At 38.0% G+C, this 21,767-nt stretch overlaps 2 protein-coding genes and 2 long non-coding RNA genes across 7 annotated transcripts in view; 3 read left to right on the top strand and 1 right to left on the bottom strand.

Moving 5' to 3' along the window:
* LOC127358021 (zinc finger protein 287-like) overlaps nt 1–4,523 on the top strand; it is an 8,628-nt gene extending 4,105 nt beyond the window's left edge. Inside the window, exons 2-3 of the mRNA XM_051390847.1 lie at nt 540–785; nt 1,103–4,523. Of these exons, the coding sequence (XP_051246807.1) occupies nt 540–785; nt 1,103–2,379 (1,523 nt within the window). The 3' untranslated portion in view covers nt 2,380–4,523. The remainder of the gene's footprint in view (nt 1–539; nt 786–1,102) is intronic.
* An 873-nt stretch (nt 4,524–5,396) lies between these two features.
* LOC127358128 (uncharacterized) lies at nt 5,397–10,699 on the bottom strand. 2 transcript variants are annotated; one of them, XR_007882345.1, is made up of 5 exons: nt 10,606–10,699; nt 10,403–10,531; nt 9,089–9,238; nt 6,264–6,429; nt 5,397–5,838 (listed from the first exon to the last, which is right to left on the bottom strand). It is a non-coding gene; the product is annotated as an uncharacterized LOC127358128 (long non-coding RNA). The 2 variants fall into 2 exon arrangements; XR_007882344.1 differs by having other exon boundaries at nt 10,403–10,685.
* A 910-nt stretch (nt 10,700–11,609) lies between these two features.
* The window catches only part of LOC127358019 (carcinoembryonic antigen-related cell adhesion molecule 5), a 34,002-nt gene continuing 23,844 nt past the window's right edge, over nt 11,610–21,767 (top strand). For 2 of the 3 annotated variants that reach the window (XM_051390845.1, XM_051390842.1), the window contains exon 1: nt 11,610–11,771. In XM_051390845.1, the coding sequence (XP_051246805.1) occupies nt 11,723–11,771 (49 nt within the window). In that variant the 5' untranslated portion in view covers nt 11,610–11,722. Of the gene's footprint in view, nt 11,772–12,030; nt 12,361–21,767 lie in introns of all 3 variants that reach the window. The other variant, XM_051390844.1, reaches the window with a different exon arrangement.
* On the top strand, nt 12,390–16,592 carry LOC127358131 (uncharacterized). The gene is made up of 3 exons (XR_007882348.1): nt 12,390–13,454; nt 15,844–15,968; nt 16,141–16,592. It is a non-coding gene; the product is annotated as an uncharacterized LOC127358131 (long non-coding RNA).

Here is a 21,767-nt window from a genome sequence, read left to right as displayed (position 1 = left end):
TCTCCCACAAGCAGCCTCCAATGTAGTCTGCCGAAGCCTCCCTCTACTCCCCTCCTGTGACCCATGGTTTGTCTGGATGTGTATTCAGAGCCAGTGAGCAACGGATTTTCAAAATGACAATAAATAAAATAAAATAGTTAAAAAAACTGCATTAATGCGAGATAAAATAATAGTCGGCGTTAAATAGTTAATGCGTTAACTTGATAATAACGTGCTTACTTGCCCAGCCCTAAAGAAAAATACATAAAACAAATGCCCAACCCTCCACACACACAAGCTCAAATAAAACAATGCACATTATTGTATGAAAACTTGAATATCATCAGCAAAGAAGTTTATTTTAACCAGTGGGTTTACAACATGAGCTCGGGAGTTGCAGCTGTCATTTTATGGAATTTCTGCTCTCACAAATGCTTGTAGTTTTAGTTTGGATGATTTCCAAATATGTGACATTAATAAAAGTGATGGTGTCAGTGGTTGAATGTTAACAGGAGGTTAGTTTTCTTAAACGTCTGAATGTATTTCATTATTCTCCACAGACATCCAGCAGCTGTTGGTGAGTAAAGAAGAAGTTCCCACTGAGCAGCAGGAGTGGAGCCCCAGTCTGGACCAGGAGGACCCACCAGAGCTGCCACACATTAAAGAGGAAGAGGAGGAACACTGGATCAGTCAGGAGGGAGAGCAGCATCGAGGGCTTGAGGAGGCTGATATCATCAAGTTCACATTCACTCCTGTCCCTGTAAAGAGTGAAGAGGATGATGAAGAGAAACCTCAGTCCTCAATATGTAAATATAGCCGCTGTTACAAGAACACCTGAATGAAAACAAAATAAAGCTAATTTGAATGGAGTGTGTTTTAAGATAAGTTAACAAAGCAATTAAGCTGATGTGCAAATATATTGGCAATCGCTGGTTGTTGGACTGACGATTATATTGCTCATCTCTGCACTGTGCTGATTAAATCAACAAATAGTAGACTCTTCACATTAAACCGTCGGTGTACTGATATTATCACTTTCAAACAGTTAACATTCAACATTTCTCCACACATTGAATAAATTTGTTTTCTAAAACATCTGTATGCATTTCATTATTCTCCACAGACGGCCAGCTGCTGTCGGTGAGTAAAGAAGAGGTCCCCCCTGAGCAGCAGGAGTGGAGCCCCAGTCTGGACCAGGAGGATCCACAAGAGCTGCCACACATTAAAGAGGAAGAGGAGGAACTCTGGATCAGTCAGGAGAGAGAGCAGCTTGAAGGGCTGCAGGAGGCTGATATCATCAAGTTCACATTCACTCCTGTCCCTGTAAAGAGTGAAGAGGATGATGAAGAAGAGACACCTCAGTCCTCACAGCTTCATCAGAACCAGACTGAAGAGAACAGAGATGAATATTTTAAAACAGAAGCTGATGGAGAGGACTGTGGAGAAACAGAACCAGACCAGTACTTTAGTCCAGAACGTCATTTACAACCAGATACTGATGATGAGACGTCACACTCTGAACCTGACACTGATGACAGCTGTGATTGGCAGGACGTCAGAGAACCTGAGTTTGGTTTAATCGATCTGCAAGACAATGAAGAACATGAAAGAGATGTGGAATGTAACACTGGAAGAACACCAGTTAGCTCCTCTGAATGTGCTACAAACTGCGGCCACGAGGGACATCTGCACAAACACAATGGAGTCCAAACAGGAGTGAAACCATTCAGGTGCTCAGTTTGTGGTAAAAGATACTCCTGGAAGAAATCCTTAACGGATCACATGAAACTTCATTCAGAAGAACTTTTCAGCTGCTCAGTTTGTAAAAAAACGTTTAAATGGAGAAGAAATATCGTGAGGCACATGAGAATCCACACAGGAGAGAAACCATTCAGTTGCTCCATCTGTGGTCTCAGATTCACACAAAGCTCAGCCGTGACCAAACACTTAAGAGTTCATACAGGAGAAAAACCTTTCTCATGCTCAGTTTGTAAAGCAAGTTTCAAAGACAGACACAATTTGCTTAAACACACAAAACTGCATACTGGGGAGAAACCATTTAGTTGTTCAGTTTGTGGTAAAAGATTTGCACAAAAGACACATCTGAGACGTCACTTGAACGTCCACACAGGGGAGAAACCCTTCAGTTGTTCAGTTTGTGGTAAAGACTTTACGCAAAAGACACATCTTAGACAGCACTTGACTGTTCACACAGGGGAGAAACCCTTCAGTTGTTCAGTTTGTGGCAAAAGATTCGCACAACGGGGAACAATGAAAGAACACTTGTCCGTCCACACAGGGGAGAAACCATTCAGTTGCAATGTTTGTAGTAAAAGATTCACTAAGCTCTCTTATATCAAAAAACACAAGTGTGTTGGTGAGAGCAGCATCAATAAATGAAGCTACAATCCAATTTCTACCAGCAGGATTGAAGTACTGAGGGTGAGACTTGGCTCAACAGTGATCAGTTTGAAACTGTGATATAGACTCCAAAATAATATCTTTTCATCTGAGATGAAGCCACTTAATCATTATAATTGTTTTTGTTTGTGTGTACGTTATTAATTATGTTTTGGCATTACATATATAATATATGTATCAATTGATTTAGAATGTATTTAGTAGTTTCATGTAACTTAGACAGCACTATAGTTAACATTTGTTGCTTGAAACTATGATTTAGAAATTAAATGACTTCACTTTAACTGTTAACTAAAAACTTAAGATTTTTAAGAAAATCACAAAATGGCGGGAAATACAAGAGCTGCCGATTCTCTACGGCACTAAATAGAAGGATTGCACTTTTCTAGCCCTTTCTAGTCTTCTGACCTCTCAAAGCTCTTTACACTACCTGTTAAACTCACTCACTAATGGCACAGCTGCACCATGCACGGTACCAACTGCTCACCAGAAACTAATCCAGTTCACAAACTGATGGCTCGCATGGGGAGAACTGGGTTCAGTATCTTGATCAAGGACATTTCGACACGCGGTGGGAGGAGCCGAGGATCAAACCGCCAACCTTACCTCTCAGGCTCTGAGTACACTGCTGATTGTGCCACGATCACCTACCGGAGGAGGCTGTTATGTGTCGTGAGAAGGAAGGACTTGTATGCAGGACTGTATCTCACAGTCAGCACTGACAAAGACATGTAAGTTAATTGTCTCTGAGAGCTGCTGCTGTCTCTCAGTCTCTGGTCGGAGGTAGCTTGTCTAAATCTCTTGCCCTCTACGACACTGACTGGCAGCATATGTGACCAGTGCGAATAAAGCTGTCGGGACCGACGTGTAACCAGACAGAAATATTCTCGTAACTGATTTTAACCACAGACATCCCTGTACTTGACCTTCTTCCCATTAACACTACTTATTCCTAATTCAATGGACTCTTCTGCTCTTGACTTAATCTCTCATTATGTGTAAAACATTAGCAGTTGATTCTTTAACTGCTCAAACTGTCTGAAATATGCTTGACAACCTTGGATTTAGCCTAATCTCTGAGTTCTTATATCTCACCTATGAGACCCAAAGTTTGAAGTTTCATGAGTTTCATCCAACTTGATTAATGGATATAACTGGGTATCATCTTCATAACAATGAATGCTAATGGAGTGATTCTTAGTTATGTTGCTTAACAGAAGTATATATAAGGTGAATAGAATCTGTCCAAGCACAAAACCTTGTGGAACTCCATGACTAACTTTAGTATTTATGGAGGATTAATTGTTAACGTGTAAAAACTGAGATCAGTCTGATAAATAAGACTTAAACCATCTTAGTGTGATTGCTTTCATGCTTCAAATTAGATTAATTATACTAACTTAACTTAAGTATTTCAAAGATGAACACACTGTTAACGGGAGGCACTACCAAGGAAAAACCTATATTTGGACCCTCTCTTACTCTCACTGATATCATTAAAAATGTATTATTTTTATTATATATGTGATATTGTACCACACAAATTCAACCAAAATTGAGCAAAATCTTTTTGAGTGATTCCACAATTTTTGGCACAACCATGAATCATTGAGTATGTTTAAAAAAGCCTTATTTCTTCTGAGTAAACATATCTTATCCAAATGTGTTTTGCGGTGTTAACTACGGAGGAAAAAAATAAACGGTCAGTATTTCTCACTGTATCGATGCAGAATCATTAAAGATGATAAGTGCAGATTCTCATAGGCTGATTTTAGTTAAAAAACAGTTTAGATTTTATGCTGCACACAGTACGAGTCTGTGAGAGTGAAAGTAGTTGGTTACCAGGTTGAGGTTGGAGGTGTGCAGCTGCTCTTTCATTAATTAATTTAATTAATTACGTTCAATATTACATTCTGTACTAATCTCACTGAGAAACATTTCCTGTGACGACTTCATACTAAAAGTCAACTTGTATTTGGCCAGTTAAATGTTTTAATGTAGAAATGTGTGTCTACAGTTATTCTGGTGTTTTCTCTGCAGCTAGCTAAGAAAAAATAAGTTGTACCTCGTTGTCATGTCATAGCCTCGTTATATTCATCTTCAATAAAAATCTCAAATCTTAACCCTGCGATGTTGTCATTTCCCCCCTGTGGTATCAAAGAGAGCACATTAAAATAAACCACACTGTTTGTTTGGTTTATTTCTCTTTAATCATTATTGATAATATTTGATTATTACTTTAAACGTACCTAAAGCAGTCCAGAGACAGTATATTATAGTCTGTAAAAGAAGAATTGGCACGGAAGTAAATGTAAATTAACATGCTAACTTTTCCTGGTATTTATCGCGTGAGATACAACCGGAGTGGACTGGTAGAGGATAAACTAGTTTCAGTTTTATGTAAAGTTTCAGGATGTTTCACCCCGGACTCATTTCCTGTTAGCTCTGAATGGTAACGGAAGTTAGCGCAGCATGCTCACCGGAAGTAGCCAGAGCCCGGCCTCAGAGCACCAGTTGGAGCTTCAATAGAGACCAAACTGTCCAAAATAAAATGAGTCAAACTTAACTTTGTGCTGAAATTGCGGTCCTCTCTTAAAAGCACAGTAAGATGTAGAAATATATTCATAATTAATTATTTGTAAGGATTAAATCAATTAGAATTACACAGTCATCACCAATAAATATTCAGTTTCAAACTGTAACATTAAGCCACTTTTAACATGAATTCCATATTTGTTTTAGATTTGATTTTCTTATTTGTAAAGAACATAACTAGTTTTTTTCCACGAGAACTTAAAAGCCCATTCTGTTCCCCATCCTTCCATTTTATGTATCCCTTCCTGTAATTTCTTGCACATGGTCTCATCATCTGCAAAGAGAGAATAATGTAGACTTATATCGCCCCCCTGTGTCTGGTTGTATGTTATGGTAACGCATGTGATATGTATCGGACAAAGTTATTCTATTAGCTACAGTAAGAAAACATCCGGCACCCCTTATTCTTATTTACTTTTATTTTTATAAAATTGGTGACATTTTGTAATTTAACTGTGAAGACTTTTGTGTTCATATTAAGATTCTGAGCTCTTAATTATTTGGTCTATTTCAATTAACGTCTTGTTTTTATGTTTTCCTTAGTGATTCATGTCTTTCCCATTTTCATCTTTTTCTTTTTCTTCTGAAAACTTTCGGATTTCTTGTAAATGGCACTTATGAGATACACATTTTAAGTTGAACTGTCCAAAAATGTTTTCCACTGGTTGTGATTCCTCTGTCAGTCACTGCTGGATGAAGCTCTCCTCTCCACTCTACCTCCCAGTAACATGGCCCAGTCAGAGCTGATGCTGCTGCTTCAACCTCTCTGGATCATCAGGACACAGCGGATCCTCCAACACAACCTCCTTCATCACCGCTCACTGTTAATAAAACAACTTCCATCTGAGGAGAGAAGGAGACAGAGGACAGCAGAGATAAATCAGTGTTTACAGAGACTCCCTCCATCAGCACATCCAGTATAAAGAGCAGCAGGGACTTCAGTCCAGTTCAGACCAGCAGTGGAGCGGCTGTGTAGCGTAGCCTGCTTCCTTTCAGCTCTCATGGTAACGTATTGGAGTAAAAACACTGAGCTGAAGCTCACAGACCTGCAGACGCTGAATTACACAAATTTCACTGAAGTACACAGTGGAAATAAAGTGCTGAGAGTCCCTGAATGCATCATTACTGCAGAAACAGAGAGACATTCAGTGCCCACTGGAATGATGCATTTACTGCTGTTAAAAACTGAGGAAAGCAGCAAATACTCAATCTGTGTTCAGGCCATTACTGCTGGAACCAGCATGGACTGACTCAGACCCTCTACTGACCTCAGAGTCTCCAGTCTACAGTGTGGACTCTTCACAAGATCAGACAGCAGCTTCACATCTGAATCCTTCAGCTTGTTGTTCCTCAGGTCCAGCTCTCTCAGATGGGAGGGGTTGGACTTCAGAGCTGAGACCAGAGAGGAACAGCTGATCTCTGAATAATCAATATCTGAATAAAAAAATAAAAGATGAGGATAAAAATAATGTATAATACAATCAGATGCGTTCAGGTTTCCAATGTGGAGCTCAACATTACTATGTCCTAATCAATGAGGGTTTCTCTAAGATGAGGATGTTATTGTGGATCATCATAATGTCAGCCTTCTACAGACATCATCCAAATGTCAGCACAACATTCATACACCTATTCATGTCAGCACTGATCAGTAACATGCTGCTGATCTCAGTCCATATAATTATTAAATCAGACGTTTTTATTTTATTTTCAATCTCTTCAGTTTCAATTGTGTCATTTTATAAAAAATAATGAGACCGATGTTTGCTATAGATTTATAAAATGTCCGATATGAAATAAATAATAATTTAAGGAAATACAAAACTTTACAAACCTCTTCAACACCTGTTGCAGCACTTTTGATGCAGATTTAGTTCCCAACCTGTTTAAGGGACCCACTTTCTATCATTTAGTAAACTATAATAGTGAACTCTTTGTGCAGATTATTTCCTGTTTAGGGAACTTTTTATACAATTCTCTGTATGTATTGACCCCCCATAAAGCTTTGGCGACCCCCAGTGGGGGTCTTCACCTTCAGGTTGGGAACCACAGATTTAGACTATCCTCATCACCACTGTCATCTCCATCAATACTGGATCTAATTCAAAGGTCTCATTTGACCCTACATCAATCTTTCTATATTATCAGGATATGTACCACAATCTTTTAAAGTAGCTGTAGGTAAACCCCTTCTTCAAAAGCCCACTCTTGACCCAGGGGTTTTAGCCAACTATAGACCGATTTCTAACCTCCCCTTCCTCTCTAAGATTCTGGAGAAAGTAGTCGCCAAAGAGTTGTGTGACTTTCTACATAACAATAGTTTGAGGATTTTCAGTCAGGATTTAGAGTTCATCACAGCACAGAGACAGCTCTGGTTAAAGTTAATAATGACCTTCTGACTGCTTCTGACAATGGACTTGTCTCTGTACTTGTATTATTAGATCTTAGTGCTGCATTTGACACCATTGACCATGATATTCTTTTACAGAGACTTGAGCATCAAATTGGCATTAAAGGAACCGCACTAAGCTGGTTTAAGTCATATTTATCAGATCGTTCTCTGTTTGTATATGTTAACGATGAATCTTCAAAAAATACTATAGTTAGTCATGGAGTTCTACAAGGTTCTGTGCTTGAAACAATTCTATTTACTTTATATATGCTCCCTTTAGGCAACATTATTAGGAATCACTCCATTAACTTTCACTGTTATGCAGATAATACACAGTTATAAATCTATGAATCAAGCCCAGTGAATTGAATCAATTATCTAAATTACAAACATGTCTTAAGGACATAAAATCCTGGATGAGCTGCAATTTTCTGATGTTAAACTTAGAAAAAACTGAAATTCTTGTTCTTGGCCCCAAAAACCTTAGAGACTCATTGTCTAAAGATATAGTCACTCTAGATGGCATTAACTTGGCCTCTAGCACCACTGTCAGGAATCTTGGAGTTATCTTTGATCAGGATTTGTCATTTAACTCCCACATAAAGCAGACCTCTAGGACTGCCTTCTTTCATTTACGTAATATTAGAAAAATTAGACACATCCTATCACAGACAGATGCAGAAAAAACTAATCCATGCATTTGTTACTTCAAGGCTGGATTACTGCAACTCTTTATTATCAGGTTGCCCCAATAAGTCCATTAAAACGCTCCAATTAATTCAGAACGCTGCAGCACGAGTACTGACAGGAACTAGAAAAAGAGATCACATCTCTCCTGTACTAGCTTCTCTGCACTGGCTCCCTGTAAAATGTAGAATTGAATTTAAAATTCTTCTCCTCACCTATAAAGCTCTTCATGGTCAGGCCCCTTCATATCGTAAAGACAAAGAGCTAGTATAAAACTGAATCCCCAAGTATCAATCAGTGGAGGGACAGAGTTAAAGAAATAAATGACATGGAGAGGATGACCTCCGACCTGAGATACAGAGGAGCATCTTCTCCAGGAAATGGGAGAAATGGACTGGCTATATTAATGGATTAGAGGACGCTAAAAATTAAACAGGACGATTAAGGTCACAGTACAGGCTAGATTTCAATATTTATAACAAAGGTGCCCACACATTGCTTTTCCCACTTATTTTTTTTTTCTTTTTCTTCTGTTTTGTTTATTTGACTTCCTTTGTTTGTTTGTTGTTGTCTTGTTTCACTTTAACTTGAAAACACTAAATAAAAAGTAAAAGAATGTGATTGTTTCTTTTATTGCTGCTTTCTTGTACTTTTCCTTTTCGTCTGTCTTACTAAACATTTAGTGATCTGCCTGTACACTTCCTGCAGCTACTTCACAATAAAAGCCTTCCATTAAAGAGAGCTGATCATGTCCTACTGTTTTACAGTGACTCTGGGCTGCATAGATAGCGTTAGTTAACTCTAGAGGTTTAAAGGTTTGTACGAGTCCTTTTAGATTAGATCACAGGTCACAGATACTAAGAGGAAGATGGAACAGATGATTCCTCTTTGTGTCAGAAAAGATTTGTTACATTTTAGTCAGCGAATAGGTTTTGTTAGAAAGTTTAATATACAAACACAAAATCCACAGAAAACATGGCATCAGCAGACGTAACTGAAAACGAGTTCACTTACTTTGTGTCTGAGGGTCCAGGTTCATCATTGAACTTCAGAGGAGGATCTTTGGCCCAATCACGCTTCATAGACAGACAGCTGGACACTGCAGACTCTGCTCTGTCCTCCTCTTCCTCCACACAAACACTCATCTTCTGCTCTGAAGTCAGTCTGAGAGTCAAACATTAACACTGTTATATAAAAGTGTTAAAACGTCCAGAGAGCAGAGGAAGAATCTTGTGGCCTCACAAACTTCTTCACACTCAACAACTCAACCCTCTATCGCTACGAGGCAAACGGGTGAACATGTAAGCAAGGATCAGCAGCTCGCTTCGTGCAGGTAGCTGACAGCAACCGTGATGATGAAGATGGTGAAAGAATATATCAGGTTTGTCGTGTTTAAACGTGTGGTTGGATATTTCATACAGACTACAGTGGATTCATGTCATTTCTGCTGGATTGGATTTGATTTGGATTGGATTGGACAACCTGACAGCTGTTGGATGATCATTGATAAGTTGTTTCATATTCATTATCAGGCATTTTTGACTCTCTGGCCAAAGGTAGAGTTGTTTGTTGTGTGTTGTAGATCACATTGTCTGCTGGTTATTGTATCGATGGCAGGACTCAGATTGCTTGCAGACTTGCAGCCCAATTTGTTGTCATATGTAATGTGATCATATGGCTGTATGGTCTATCAGTGAATGTCAAATGCTGAATGCTCGCTAGTTTAGTCGATCTTATTATTATTTTTTATCTTTTATTTGATCATGGATCTGAAATGGTCAAACTTAAAGCTGTGACGGTTAAATATCAGCAGGTTGCTGTTAAATAATAAATCCATGTCATTGTCCATGGTGGTGAAATAGCACACTTCCTGAGTCATTGTTATCTGCATTCCTCTTTATTCTGCCCTCCCAGCCTATAGGTTGTCTATATGGCTTTACATTAGCACTTTCAAGGCCCCCCTCTACAATGTGACATCAGCTCTGTGCCTGCCTGAAATTATGACACAGAAGATTTCAGGGGTTTTCTAAAATATTGAAAATATGCGATTGAATGTTTTCTCAAAAGCCACAAACCTTTTAGGTTTAACATATCTTTAATTTAGTGTAATTTCCTCTCAGTCTGTCTGACTGAAAAACAAAGGTTCCATTAGTGGAGAAATATCGCCATCTATAGGTCCACTCTAACATTGTCATGAGGGGTTGTTCTCTTGTGTGTGTCGTGTTTCATTCAGTTGTGTTATGAACTGCACTAATAGTTCTGCATCATCTTTTAGCAGAACACACACACATTCAGTATACAGTCTAATAAAAGCAGTCAGAACTCTACCTGCTCTCTTTTCTTTCAGTCTGTGTGTTTTCTGGGTTACAGCAGGTTCACTGTGTATTATTCAGCCAATCAGCACTTTGTGTCCACAGATGAATCAAACTGTTGAGTTCATTCTAACATTTCTTTGGTCTACAGTCCACAGGGAGAAAACAAACTCAAACACTTTGACTGTAAAATAATAAAAATGTTGAATGAACACTCACCCTGCCGGTGTTCTTCCTTCTGCCGTCGACTCAAAATGAATGTCTGAAACGTTCACTCTTTCACCTGTTCTCATGAGCCTCGATAAAACGGTTGCTCCTCCCCTCCCCATTTACAGGAAATCAGGTTATCTGTGTGTGTGTGTGTGTGTGTGTGTGTGTGTGTGTGTGTGTGTGTGTGTGAAAATGAGATGAAAGTTAATCATGATACTCTTTTGAAACAGCAGAGGGCGATCTCTACTTTTGACTTTTCTTGTTCAACGTCGTACGTCACTCCGTATTTGTATGAAGGTGCAAAGACTACAGCTTTACTTTTACAGTGGAAAGAAAATGTGCAATTTTCGGTTTAAAACCAACCTCAGAAATAAAAAATTATATTTTTTTATTAATTTGATAAATAAATTATAATCCGTAGATTTCTGTCTGAGAAATAAAAGAACGTTTTTAACTCACAATTGGTCTTCAGTATCATTTTGTTAATTAAATTGCAATTGCAAATTTGAATTGTGGTCAGGTGAACTCCAACGTTTCGACCCTGAACCACAACGTCCTCCAGTTGGTCAGACGGTAAAACTTGATGAACTTGACAAATATGACAATGTTTGTAATTAGTGACATAATCAATTTTATTACAAAAATTTTATTTTTATCTGAATATTGTTGGATTATTTCTAAATCAAACATTGAACAGTGAACACAATAACTGCAGGAAGTTTTATACAATTGTCTTTCTTTATTATGTATTTTCTTTATTTTCAACCATCATACAGACTTAATAGGCTTCTTTTCATCCCCCCCAACACTCGACCATTGTTCTATTAGCTTAGTACTTTTCTAAGAGGAGGATGTTTAACAGAGAGTGAAACGTTCAGGACATCAAAGCTTAGATTTTATGTAATAATCAAAACTAAAAATAATTGTATTTAGTTTTCTCGTGTTGAGATATAGGCCGTTGTGGAGTTATTTTAGAGTTAAATATAAACTCCACTATGAACCACAGGAAATGTGTGTGTGTGTGTGTGTGTGTGTGTTCACCTTGTCTGGGTGTGTCCCTCTAAAAGCAGCAGGTACTGTCGCACTCTGGTCTCTGTCTCTGCTGGAAACACTTGAACCGTACAGGATGGATCTGTTCGCCTTTAAGACGCTTCTGTTTCTGCTCTCTTTTATTGGTAAGAAGAAATAAACTCTCTCACTGTCTGCTGAAGCTGCACATTGAGCTGGGATTTATATCATTTATGTATTTTTATTGATGTTACTGCGTTTCTACCGTCTGTGTGGGGAAACCTGGTTCTCTGTCGTTCAGATCAAATGTTTTCTCTGAACCAGAGTTAAGTATAAGTGTCGGATACTTTATGACTTTATGATTCAGGTAGTTTTATAATGTTGCAGTTCTGTTGAGGTCTGACTTTGTCCCTTCCTGCCCCTCAGGATGCTGTGCTGGGACTGACATCCTACCGACTGGTCCCGTGGACGCGATTTTGGGGAGAAATGTGACTCTAAAGACCCTGCTTGACAACCCAGAGTTCTCTTATCTGATCTGGAATTTCAACGGCGGGACTGAGGCAGTTCATATTGTCGTCGTGACTAAAACTGCGCTGAAAGTGAACCCAGATTACCAGGGAAGAGTGTCGGTTAACCGGACCAACGGATACCTGACCCTGGCGTCCCTGAAGGCGGATGATAGTGGAGATTATATCCTCACCTTGATAACAGAAACGGCTGATACTACAACCGGAGAGATAAAGCTCAGAGTTCTGGGTGAGTCATTTCTTTATTTCTAACTTTCCTTTGCCAAAATTGATGTTTACTTTATTTCAGTTCAATTCAATTTAATTCTTTTTTGTTTGTATAGCACCAAATCATAACATTGTTAAGTTATCTCGGGACACTTTTCAAGTACAGCAGTTCTAGAACGTACTCCTCATAAAATTATTTACAAAGACCCAACAGTTCCCACCATGAGTAAGCACTTGGGGACAGACCCTGGTTCTAGATGTGTGGCCGTCTCCCTGGACCGTTTGGGGTTATAGAGAGAAAGACAGAGACAGAAATGCATAGCAATAACAACCACTATAATAGTAGAAATAGGACTAATAAGAGTAATGGTGATAATAATAATATGACTAACAATAATGGACAAACCAAACTTTTCTCTGATCATTTTTTCTCCCACATTCAAGTCCATTAATTCAACAGTTCATTTATTTGTTCCTCATGCAAAATAACCTTACACTGGAGACAGAGCCGGTGTCTGATGTGGTCTTCACTACCAGCGTGCCCGAGGCAATCGAGCAGAATGACACTGTGGTTCTGACCTGCTCCGCCAAAGGCTCCTTCCTCAACTTCACCTGGCTCAACGGCACCACGCCCATTGTGGCCGATGGCAATCGGTTCTCACTGGAAGAGATCAGATTCATAATTAATAATATAATAATGTCAAATATATAATTATCTTTAAGTCTTATCTTTTATTTTTGAAGGTTATTTTGGTAATAAATGTGTATTGATCATACTGTAAATACTACAAAACAAAACCTCCATGGAACAAATAACGATTTTATATCCTTTTTTTGCCAGCATGGACGTAAAATATGTCTCAAATTACATTTGTATTTATTCCATTAATGAAAGTATAACTTGTATTTTCTGTTTTTGGTCTGAATTACAGAAGGAGCTGTCCAGTGCGCTGACCATCAGAGATGTTTACAGGACAGACCTGGTTGGTCCCATCTACTGCAGAGTGGCAAACAACCTGGAGACAGAGAACAGCGCCCCCTTCAACCTCACCGTCTACATAAAAAAGATGGACACTGCATCTCCACTTCCTGCAGTTTTACAAAAATTAAGCTGGGGTTGGTGCAACAATATCGAGGTTTTTAGTTTGTCCCATCTGTTAACATGGAGGCAGGGGCTTTATGTGCTATACTGCAGCTACCAGGGGGAGATTGAGATGTTCTGACCTCACTTTTGGAGAGCTGTCATGTCGTCTATCTTAATATACGTCGATGGTTTGGACTGTTCAGAACAACTAAGCTGTTTAGAATTAGCAGTGACAGAAACCACAGCTCAACAGACAGAAGAACACAAGCTACAGAAACTCAAACTGCTTCAACAGAACATCCGTATACTAATACAGCTAGTAACTTATTTGCTTCTTAATTTAATCACTAGTAACTTCTTACCCAGGGTGGTAGAGATGTAAAAATACTTTGCACGATTTGATACAATTCACAATACTGGGTTTGCAATATCATTCATCACGATGAATCATCTGTCTGTCACAGGTGAATCAGATAAATGAACCGTATAACGTAGTCAAAATCTGACCAAAGTCAGTTCAAATACCTGCAAAACATTCCCATCAGCCTCAGCTGCACTTTGTTTTTAGGATAAGTTAGCATGCTAACATATTTTCTTTCCAAAGATGGCAAAGCGAAGGCATGACCCGCCCTGCTCTGCCTCTGATTTGTTTACCCTGACATTCTTACCCCAACCTAACCAATCTCACTCCTCATGCCTAAACATAACCAATGAAGCCAAAGAAGGCAACGAGGAGTTGGGTGGGTCATGCCTTCACCATCCTAGGAAAAAGAATTTGGCTTGCAGCACACTAATGATGTGCATCAGAATGGATTTAGAATAAAATAAGTAGGTATGCAGCGTATACCTGCGTGTGCCCTGCACTACAGCACTGGGCCCTACATGAAACTTCATCTGCCAAATACATTTAACCACCATCTTCTGCTTTTTAACTAGCTTCAATTCAATTTCAATTTTATTTGTATAGCGCCAATTCATAACAGAAGTTATCTCAGGACATTTTTCAAATAGAGCAGGTCTAGACCGAACTCTTTAACATTAAGCTTGTGATTGTGGCTGTTCTGAACAGCCATAAATGGATGAGTAGCTGTTTCTCTTCCTCTTATTTATTCTTTTACTTTAGTGGCGTGAGAGTGGCAGACATGACGTGAATGTGAGTGTCTAATGGCTGAAAAAAGAGAGTTGGCAACCCTGTGGTTTGTGCAGTTAGTGGTGAGTTTCAGCACCTCTGTGTTAATGTTCAGTAAAAAGGAAGTGCAGCAGTCTTTCCTGTAAACTCACCAGACAGTTTGTGTTGCTGTCGCATGACAAACTGTATCCTTTTGATATAATTGCAACAGAAGTTTATTCATTCGATATTTGAGTAAAGCTGATTTTAGAACTGGCTGTATACATTTATACTTTTTACTGAAATAAAGTAAGGTAGTTTGACATTCATCATACTTACTTGTAACCTGATGTAAAGTCATTTTTAGTTTCCTTTATACCTGATACTTTTGGATAGACTGTGCTGTATCGTGCTTTACAATCTGATTTTTGACGAATATTAACGTCTTCTTAGGACAATATTAACTGTAAATAGAAATATAGATAAAATGCAAGGTCCAGATGAGAGCAACGCTTTTATTCTGTTGTGAAATCTGAAGTTGCTTCAACTATTTTATTAAGGAGGCTGTTAAACACCAGCCTGCAGCTGTTGGGCTCTTTAAAGAAAACCTTTTAACCCCCCCTGCTGTCCACAACAGGAACAACACTTTAATCTATCTAGAGCAGAACCTCTCTGTCAGGATTTCTTGGTGTCAGTATTGATTATTCTAACAAGCAGTGTTCATGTACAGATACACACCGTGATGGAGGACCTTTTTTAGATTATTTACTGTTAGTAAAAGTACTAATACCACACTGTCAGAATAATCTGATACAAGTAGAAGTGCTGCATTGAAATTGTCCTTAAAGGTCCAGTATGTAACATTTAGGTAAATATATTGTCAGAACTGTAATATAATATTCACAGGTATGTTTTCATTAGTGTTTAATCACCTGAAAATAATAATCTTTGTGTTTTCCGTTACCTTAGAATTAATCGTTTTTATCTACAAAGGTAGCGGGTCACTGGCTTTAGATACGACCTTTCAGGAGTTTCACTGCCACCATAGTTTCTCCGATACTCTTGGAAGGCTGAGCTGTTGTCAGTGCTAGCTCATATTTGTACTTAAGTACAACACTTGAGTTCTTGATGTTATATTCCACCGCTGGGTTCAGGATTGTTTGTCCTTCTATCAGTCAGTCGTTCTCTGGCAACAAATAATTTGATATTTCTAGTATTATTTCTATTTATTTCTCCTCCGTTTTGACCATGAATACACCTATTCTCTCTCTCTAAACCTTCCTTCCCATTCTTCTACTGTGTCTCTCGCCCAGTTAACAATTGGCCTCTGGTTGTGTGTGGTGCTATGATTGCTGTGCTGCTGGCTGGTTATCTGCTGCTCCCCTACAAATGGATAAAAAACAGAATCTTAAGAACTTCACATGGCAGAAATATGGAGGTAACTCCCTTTTACTCTTTCTGTTTCTGTTTTAGTGTCATTGATATCAACTGTAGAAGTAGAAGAAAAGAAAATATAGAGGGTAGAAAAGCCTCAAAATATGCTGATAGATACTCTGCTGTCTCTGTATCAGTGATCATTTTATGTTTAATGTGTGTTTTATTGTTTTTAGTTATCTGTCACCCACAAGAACAGGGCTCCAGTCTCCACAAATGAAGACTCCCTCTACCAGAGCCTAAATCCAGCCAGCAGGGACCAGGACCAGATCTACTCCTCACTCACAAACCCACATGATCCTGTCTGAAGTTCAGTTCAAGTTTAAATGTATGCTGGTTACATAACTGCCTGAAAATCACAAATTGTCAATTTTAACATTTCTGTTTCTGATCATAAACTGATGTGTCCTGTTAATGTTGTATAACTGCATTTGTTATTCAGTAGTCCATTGTTAGTCAATATCAATGACATCTTCTCTCGGGTTGAATAAAGTGTAGTTAAATTTGTGTATTAGAGGTTTCAGTGTATTTTATGTCAATAATAAAACAATCAAACTCAAAACGGCATTTCCTCAAAATTGTATGAGCAACCTCTTCAGCAAATAAAAGCTAGTAGATTTCTTGGAAATGTCATTTCTTCTCTGAACTGCATTCTGTTCCACTCAGTATTTTCATCAGTCTGGAATAACCACCGAGACTCATTCAAACATACATGCAGTTTAACCTGAAGCACAAATGGTAAACTTGAGTTACTTACAAATGAGAATTATTACAGAAATAAACAAAAAATCATCACTGGTAAAAACACTTCAATATCTGCTCTGTCCACTTTCTCTCATCCACCCAGGCAGTGTTTTACTCAGCAAGCTACCTCTGCTAATAGCTAATTGTTAGCAGAGCGTTACCTGCAGACAGACAGCCACATCTGAGGAGGACAGACAACAGGATGATTAACTGATGAACGTCACTCTGTAGTTCGATGTCCGGAATATTATTCATTTATTGACAGTTTAGATTTGTTTACAGTGAGTTTTTATAGTGACTTTGCTGTTGTAAACATTACAGTTGCTCCTCTAAAAACAACATCTAGTCTTATTTAAAATATTAAAGACAACCAGGCCGAACTGTATCGCTGATATGCAGCTCTTCAATATTTGTTTATTCATCGCAACTCATATCGTGTCTGTGCTCATATCTGCCCCTCTGTGTATCCGAGGAAGGTAACGATATCCTGAGACACTGAAATCAAAATACACATATGTGAAGATTAAAATGAAAATGAGATGAAAGTTAATCGTGATACTCTTTTTAAGCAGCAGAGGGCGCTCTCTACTTTTGACTTTTCTTGTTCAACGTCGTACGTCACTCCTGTCAGTATTTGTATGAAGGTGCAAAGACTACAGCTTTACTTTTACAGTGCAAAGGAAATGTGCATTTTTCAGTTTAAAACCAACCTCAGAAATAAAAAAGACTTATTTTTTATTTATTTGATAAATAAAAGAACGTTTTTAACTCATAATTGGTCTTCAGTATCATTTTGTTAATTAATTTGCAATTGCAAATATGAATTGTGGTCAGGTGAACTCCAACGTTTCGACCCTGAACCACAACGTCGTCCAGTTGGCGGGTCAGACGGTAAAACTTAGTCCAAATGAAGTCGCGAGTCATTGGTGTTAAAATCCAAATCCAGTTGCTGGTCATTTTGGATTTTGTGGAGTCTAAACTCATCAAATGTGTGACTCTAGTCCACAGAAAATATGACAATGTTTGTAATTTGTGACATAATCCATTTTATTCCAAAAAATAATAATTTATCTGAATATAGTTGGATTATTTCTAAATCAAACATTGAACAGTGAACACAATAACTGCAGGAAGTTTGTGCTTTGGGGGAAATTCTAGCAGATTATTTCATTTTCATTATATTTTTAGAAAGTTTTTATACAAATGTGTTTCTTTATTATGTATTCTCTTTATTTTCAACCATCATACAGACTTAATAGGCTTCTTTTTTAACAAAATCATGGTTTTCTTCCCCTCGACACTCGGCCATTGTTCTATTAGCTTAGTACTTTTCTAAGACGAGGCTATTTAGCAAAGAGAGAAACATTCAGGACATCAAAGCTTAGATTTTAAGTAATAGTTAAAACTAAAACTAATTATTATTACAATAAATAAAAAAATAAATAATAATTTTATTTAGTTTTCTCCACAGAAATGAACCAAATGCTGAGCTTTATAGTTATACACTTATAGTACATCTAGCTAACTTTTACACTGTTGTATTGCTGTTGTGTTTTTATTGTTTAATCATTTGTGGAGTTGTTTTAGAGTTAAATATAAACTCCACTATGAACCACAGGAAATAGAAATGTGTGTGTGTGTGTGTGTGTGTGTGTGTGTGTCCCTCTAAAAGCAGCAGGTACTGCCGCACTCTGGTCTCTGTCTCTGCTGGAAACACTTGAACCGTACAGGATGGATCTGTTCGCCTTGTTGCTCTTAATGGGTAAGAAGAAATAAACTCTCTCACTGTCTGCTGAAACTGCACATTGAGCTGGGATTTATATTATATATGTATTTTTATTTATGTTTCCATCGTCTGTGTGGGGAAACTTGGTTCTCTGGGTTTTAGATCAAATGTTTTCTCTGAACTGTGACTAACACAGGGTTCAGTGTGAACCCAGATTACCAGGGAAGAGTGTCCAGGAGGACCAACGGAGACCTGACCCCCAAGTCTGCACAGTGATCAATCATGATGTGAAACCCCCCTTTTATACCTTCAAATAATTAATTAAAACCAAACTGATCAGAAAAATTAGCAACTTATTTTTGGAGGGCGGACATTTATTTGATTTGAGTTTGTCCCATCTGCTAACATGGAGGCAGCGGGCTTTATGTGCTATACTGCAGCTACCAGGGGGAGATTGAGATGTATTGAGTTCACTTATGGAGAGCTGTCATGTCGTCTATCTTAATATACGTCGATGGTTTGGACTGTTCAGAACAACTAAGCTGTTTAGAATTAGCAGTGACAGAAACCACAGCTCAACAGACAGAAGAACCAATTGGGCCAAAGAATGCAACGAGGAGTTGGGTGGGTCATGCCTTCGCCATCCTAGGAAAAAGAATTTGGCTTGCAGCACACTAATGATGTGCATCAGAATGGATTTAGAATAACATAAGTAGGTATGCAGCGTATACCTGCGTGTGCCCTGCACTACAGCACTGGGCCCTACATGAAACTTCATCTGCCAAATACATTTAACCACCATCTTCTGCTTTTTAACTAGCTTGTGATTGTGGCTGTTCTGAACAGCTATAAATGGATGAACAGGTGTGCCACCTGTCAGAGTGGCTGTTTCTCTTCCTCTTATTCATACTTACTTGTAACCTTTATACCTCATACTTTTGGATAGACTGTGCTGTATTGTGCTTTACAAACTGATTTTTGACGAATATTAACGTCTTCTTAGGACAATATTAACTGTAAATAGAAATATAGATAAAATGCAAGGTCCAGATGAGAGCAACGCTTTTATTCTGTTGTGAAATCTGAAGTTGCTTCCACTATTTTATTAAGGAGGCTGTTAAACACCAGCCTGCAGCTGTTGGGCTCTTTAGAGAAAACCTTTTAACCCCCCCTGCTGTCCACAACAGGAACAACACTTTAATCTATCTAGAGCAGAACCTCTCTGTCAGGATTTCTTGGTGTCAGTATTGATTATTCTAACAAGCAGTGTTCATGTACAGATAGACACCGTGATGGAGGACCTTTTTTAGATTATTTAATGTTAGTAAAAGTACTAATACCACACTGTCAGAATAATCTGATACAAGTAGAAGTGCTGCATTGAAATTGTCCTTAAAGGTCCAGTATGTAACATTTAGGTAAATATATTGTCAGAACTGTAATATAACATTCACAGGTATGTTTTCATTAGTGTTTAATCACCTGAAAATAATAATCTTTGTGTTTTCCGTTACCTTAGAATTAATCGTTTTTATCTACAAAGGCAGCGGGTCACTGGCTTTAGATACGACCTTTCAGGAGTTTCACTGCCACCATAGTTTCTCTGATACTCTTGGAAGGCTGAGCTGTTGTCAGTGCTAGCTCATATTTGTACTTAAGTACAACACTTGAGTTCTTGATGTTATATTCCACCGCTGGGTTCAGGATTGTTTGTCCTTCTATCAGTCAGTCGTTCTCTGGCAACAAATAATTTGATATTTCTAGTATTATTTCTATTTATTTCTCCTCCGTTTTGACCATGAATACACCTATTCTCTCTCTCTTAACCTTCCTTCCCATTCTTCTACTGTGTCTCTCGCCCAGTTAACAATTGGCCTCTGGTTGTGTGTGGTGCTATGATTGCTGTGCTGCTGGCTGGTTATCTGCTGCTCCTCTACAAATGGATAAAAAACAGAATCTTAAGAACTTCACATGGCAGAAATATGGAGGTAACTCCCTTTTACTCTTTCTGTTTCTTTTTTAGTGTCATTGATATCAACTGTAGAAGTAGAAGAAAAGAAAATATAGAGGGTAGAAAAGCCTCAAAATATGCTGATAGATACTCTGCTGTCTCTGTATCAGTGATCATTTTATGTTTAATGTGTGTTTTATTGTTTTTAGTTATCTGTCACCCACAAGAACAGGGCTCCAGTCTCCACAAATGAAGACTCCCTCTACCAGAGCCTAAATCCAGCCAGCAGGGACCAGGACCAGATCTACTCCTCACTCACAAACCCACATGATCCTGTCTGAAGTTCAGTTCAAGTTTAAATGTATGCTGGTTACATAACTGCCTGAAAATCACAAATTGTCAATTTTAACATGTATGTTTGTGTATGGATTAAACAAACAACATACAGCATATTAATGTTGATCTGAAATTAAATACTGTGTTGAAGAGATATTGCTCCAAGAGCGATAACTGTCTAAAAAACTAAAGAAGAAGGAAAAGAATGAAAGAATAATAAATAATATAAAGATGACATTCATTGCAGAAATCACAATTAGTGTCAAATTATTGGACTTGTTTCCCTAAAACATCATGAAATAAAGTTAATATTAATTATATCATAATTGTTACTATAATATTAATCAAATAAACCGTACAGACATATGAGCTGTATCTACAGTGCTGACCTCTGCCCTGTATCTACAGCGATCACTATTGTAACTTAGGTATTATTGTCAAATGAACTCAGTCACATCTTTATTAACTGTGTCTTTGTACTGCAACTTTGTAAGTTTTGAAAAGTGCTATATAACTAAAGTTTATTATTATAATTACTAACTGGCGAAACACAGTTTGGCTTTTATTACGAGGTATTTGCAGGAAATGTGTTTGTCAGTGAGATTGACACTGACCACTATGATTTATTAAAACTAAGTCTACAAAACACATTTTTTGATTGAGGATGAGTTTGGAGGAAAAGGAATAAGGCCACCAGGTGGCAGCAGTGTCTCACTGAACTACAGGAAGAAATTGGAGGATTCAACTTTTCCACATTTAAGCTGTTTTTTTTTAAGTCAGTTTCTGTTCCAGAAATATTTACACAACAAAGCAGGACTTATTAACTATAACCGGAGATTGAAAAGGTAAGTATAATAGTTTATGTTCTTAAGAATGTGCTGATTTAAGTGATTTTTTAGGCTTTTATGTTTAGTTCAGTTTCTGACACTGGAACAACTGGAAAAACTGGAAATAGTGTCTCTTACTTAATGAAAGTTAATAATCTGTTATGAGTCAGAGATCGATTCAAGTTCATGTTAGCAGCCTATTTGGAAAAATGTTTGAAA

This window comes from Dicentrarchus labrax, unplaced genomic scaffold, assembly GCF_905237075.1.
Source record: "Dicentrarchus labrax unplaced genomic scaffold, dlabrax2021, whole genome shotgun sequence".
Taxonomy (NCBI): domain Eukaryota; kingdom Metazoa; phylum Chordata; class Actinopteri; family Moronidae; genus Dicentrarchus; species Dicentrarchus labrax.
This window is presented reverse-complemented; position numbering and strand designations above follow the sequence as displayed.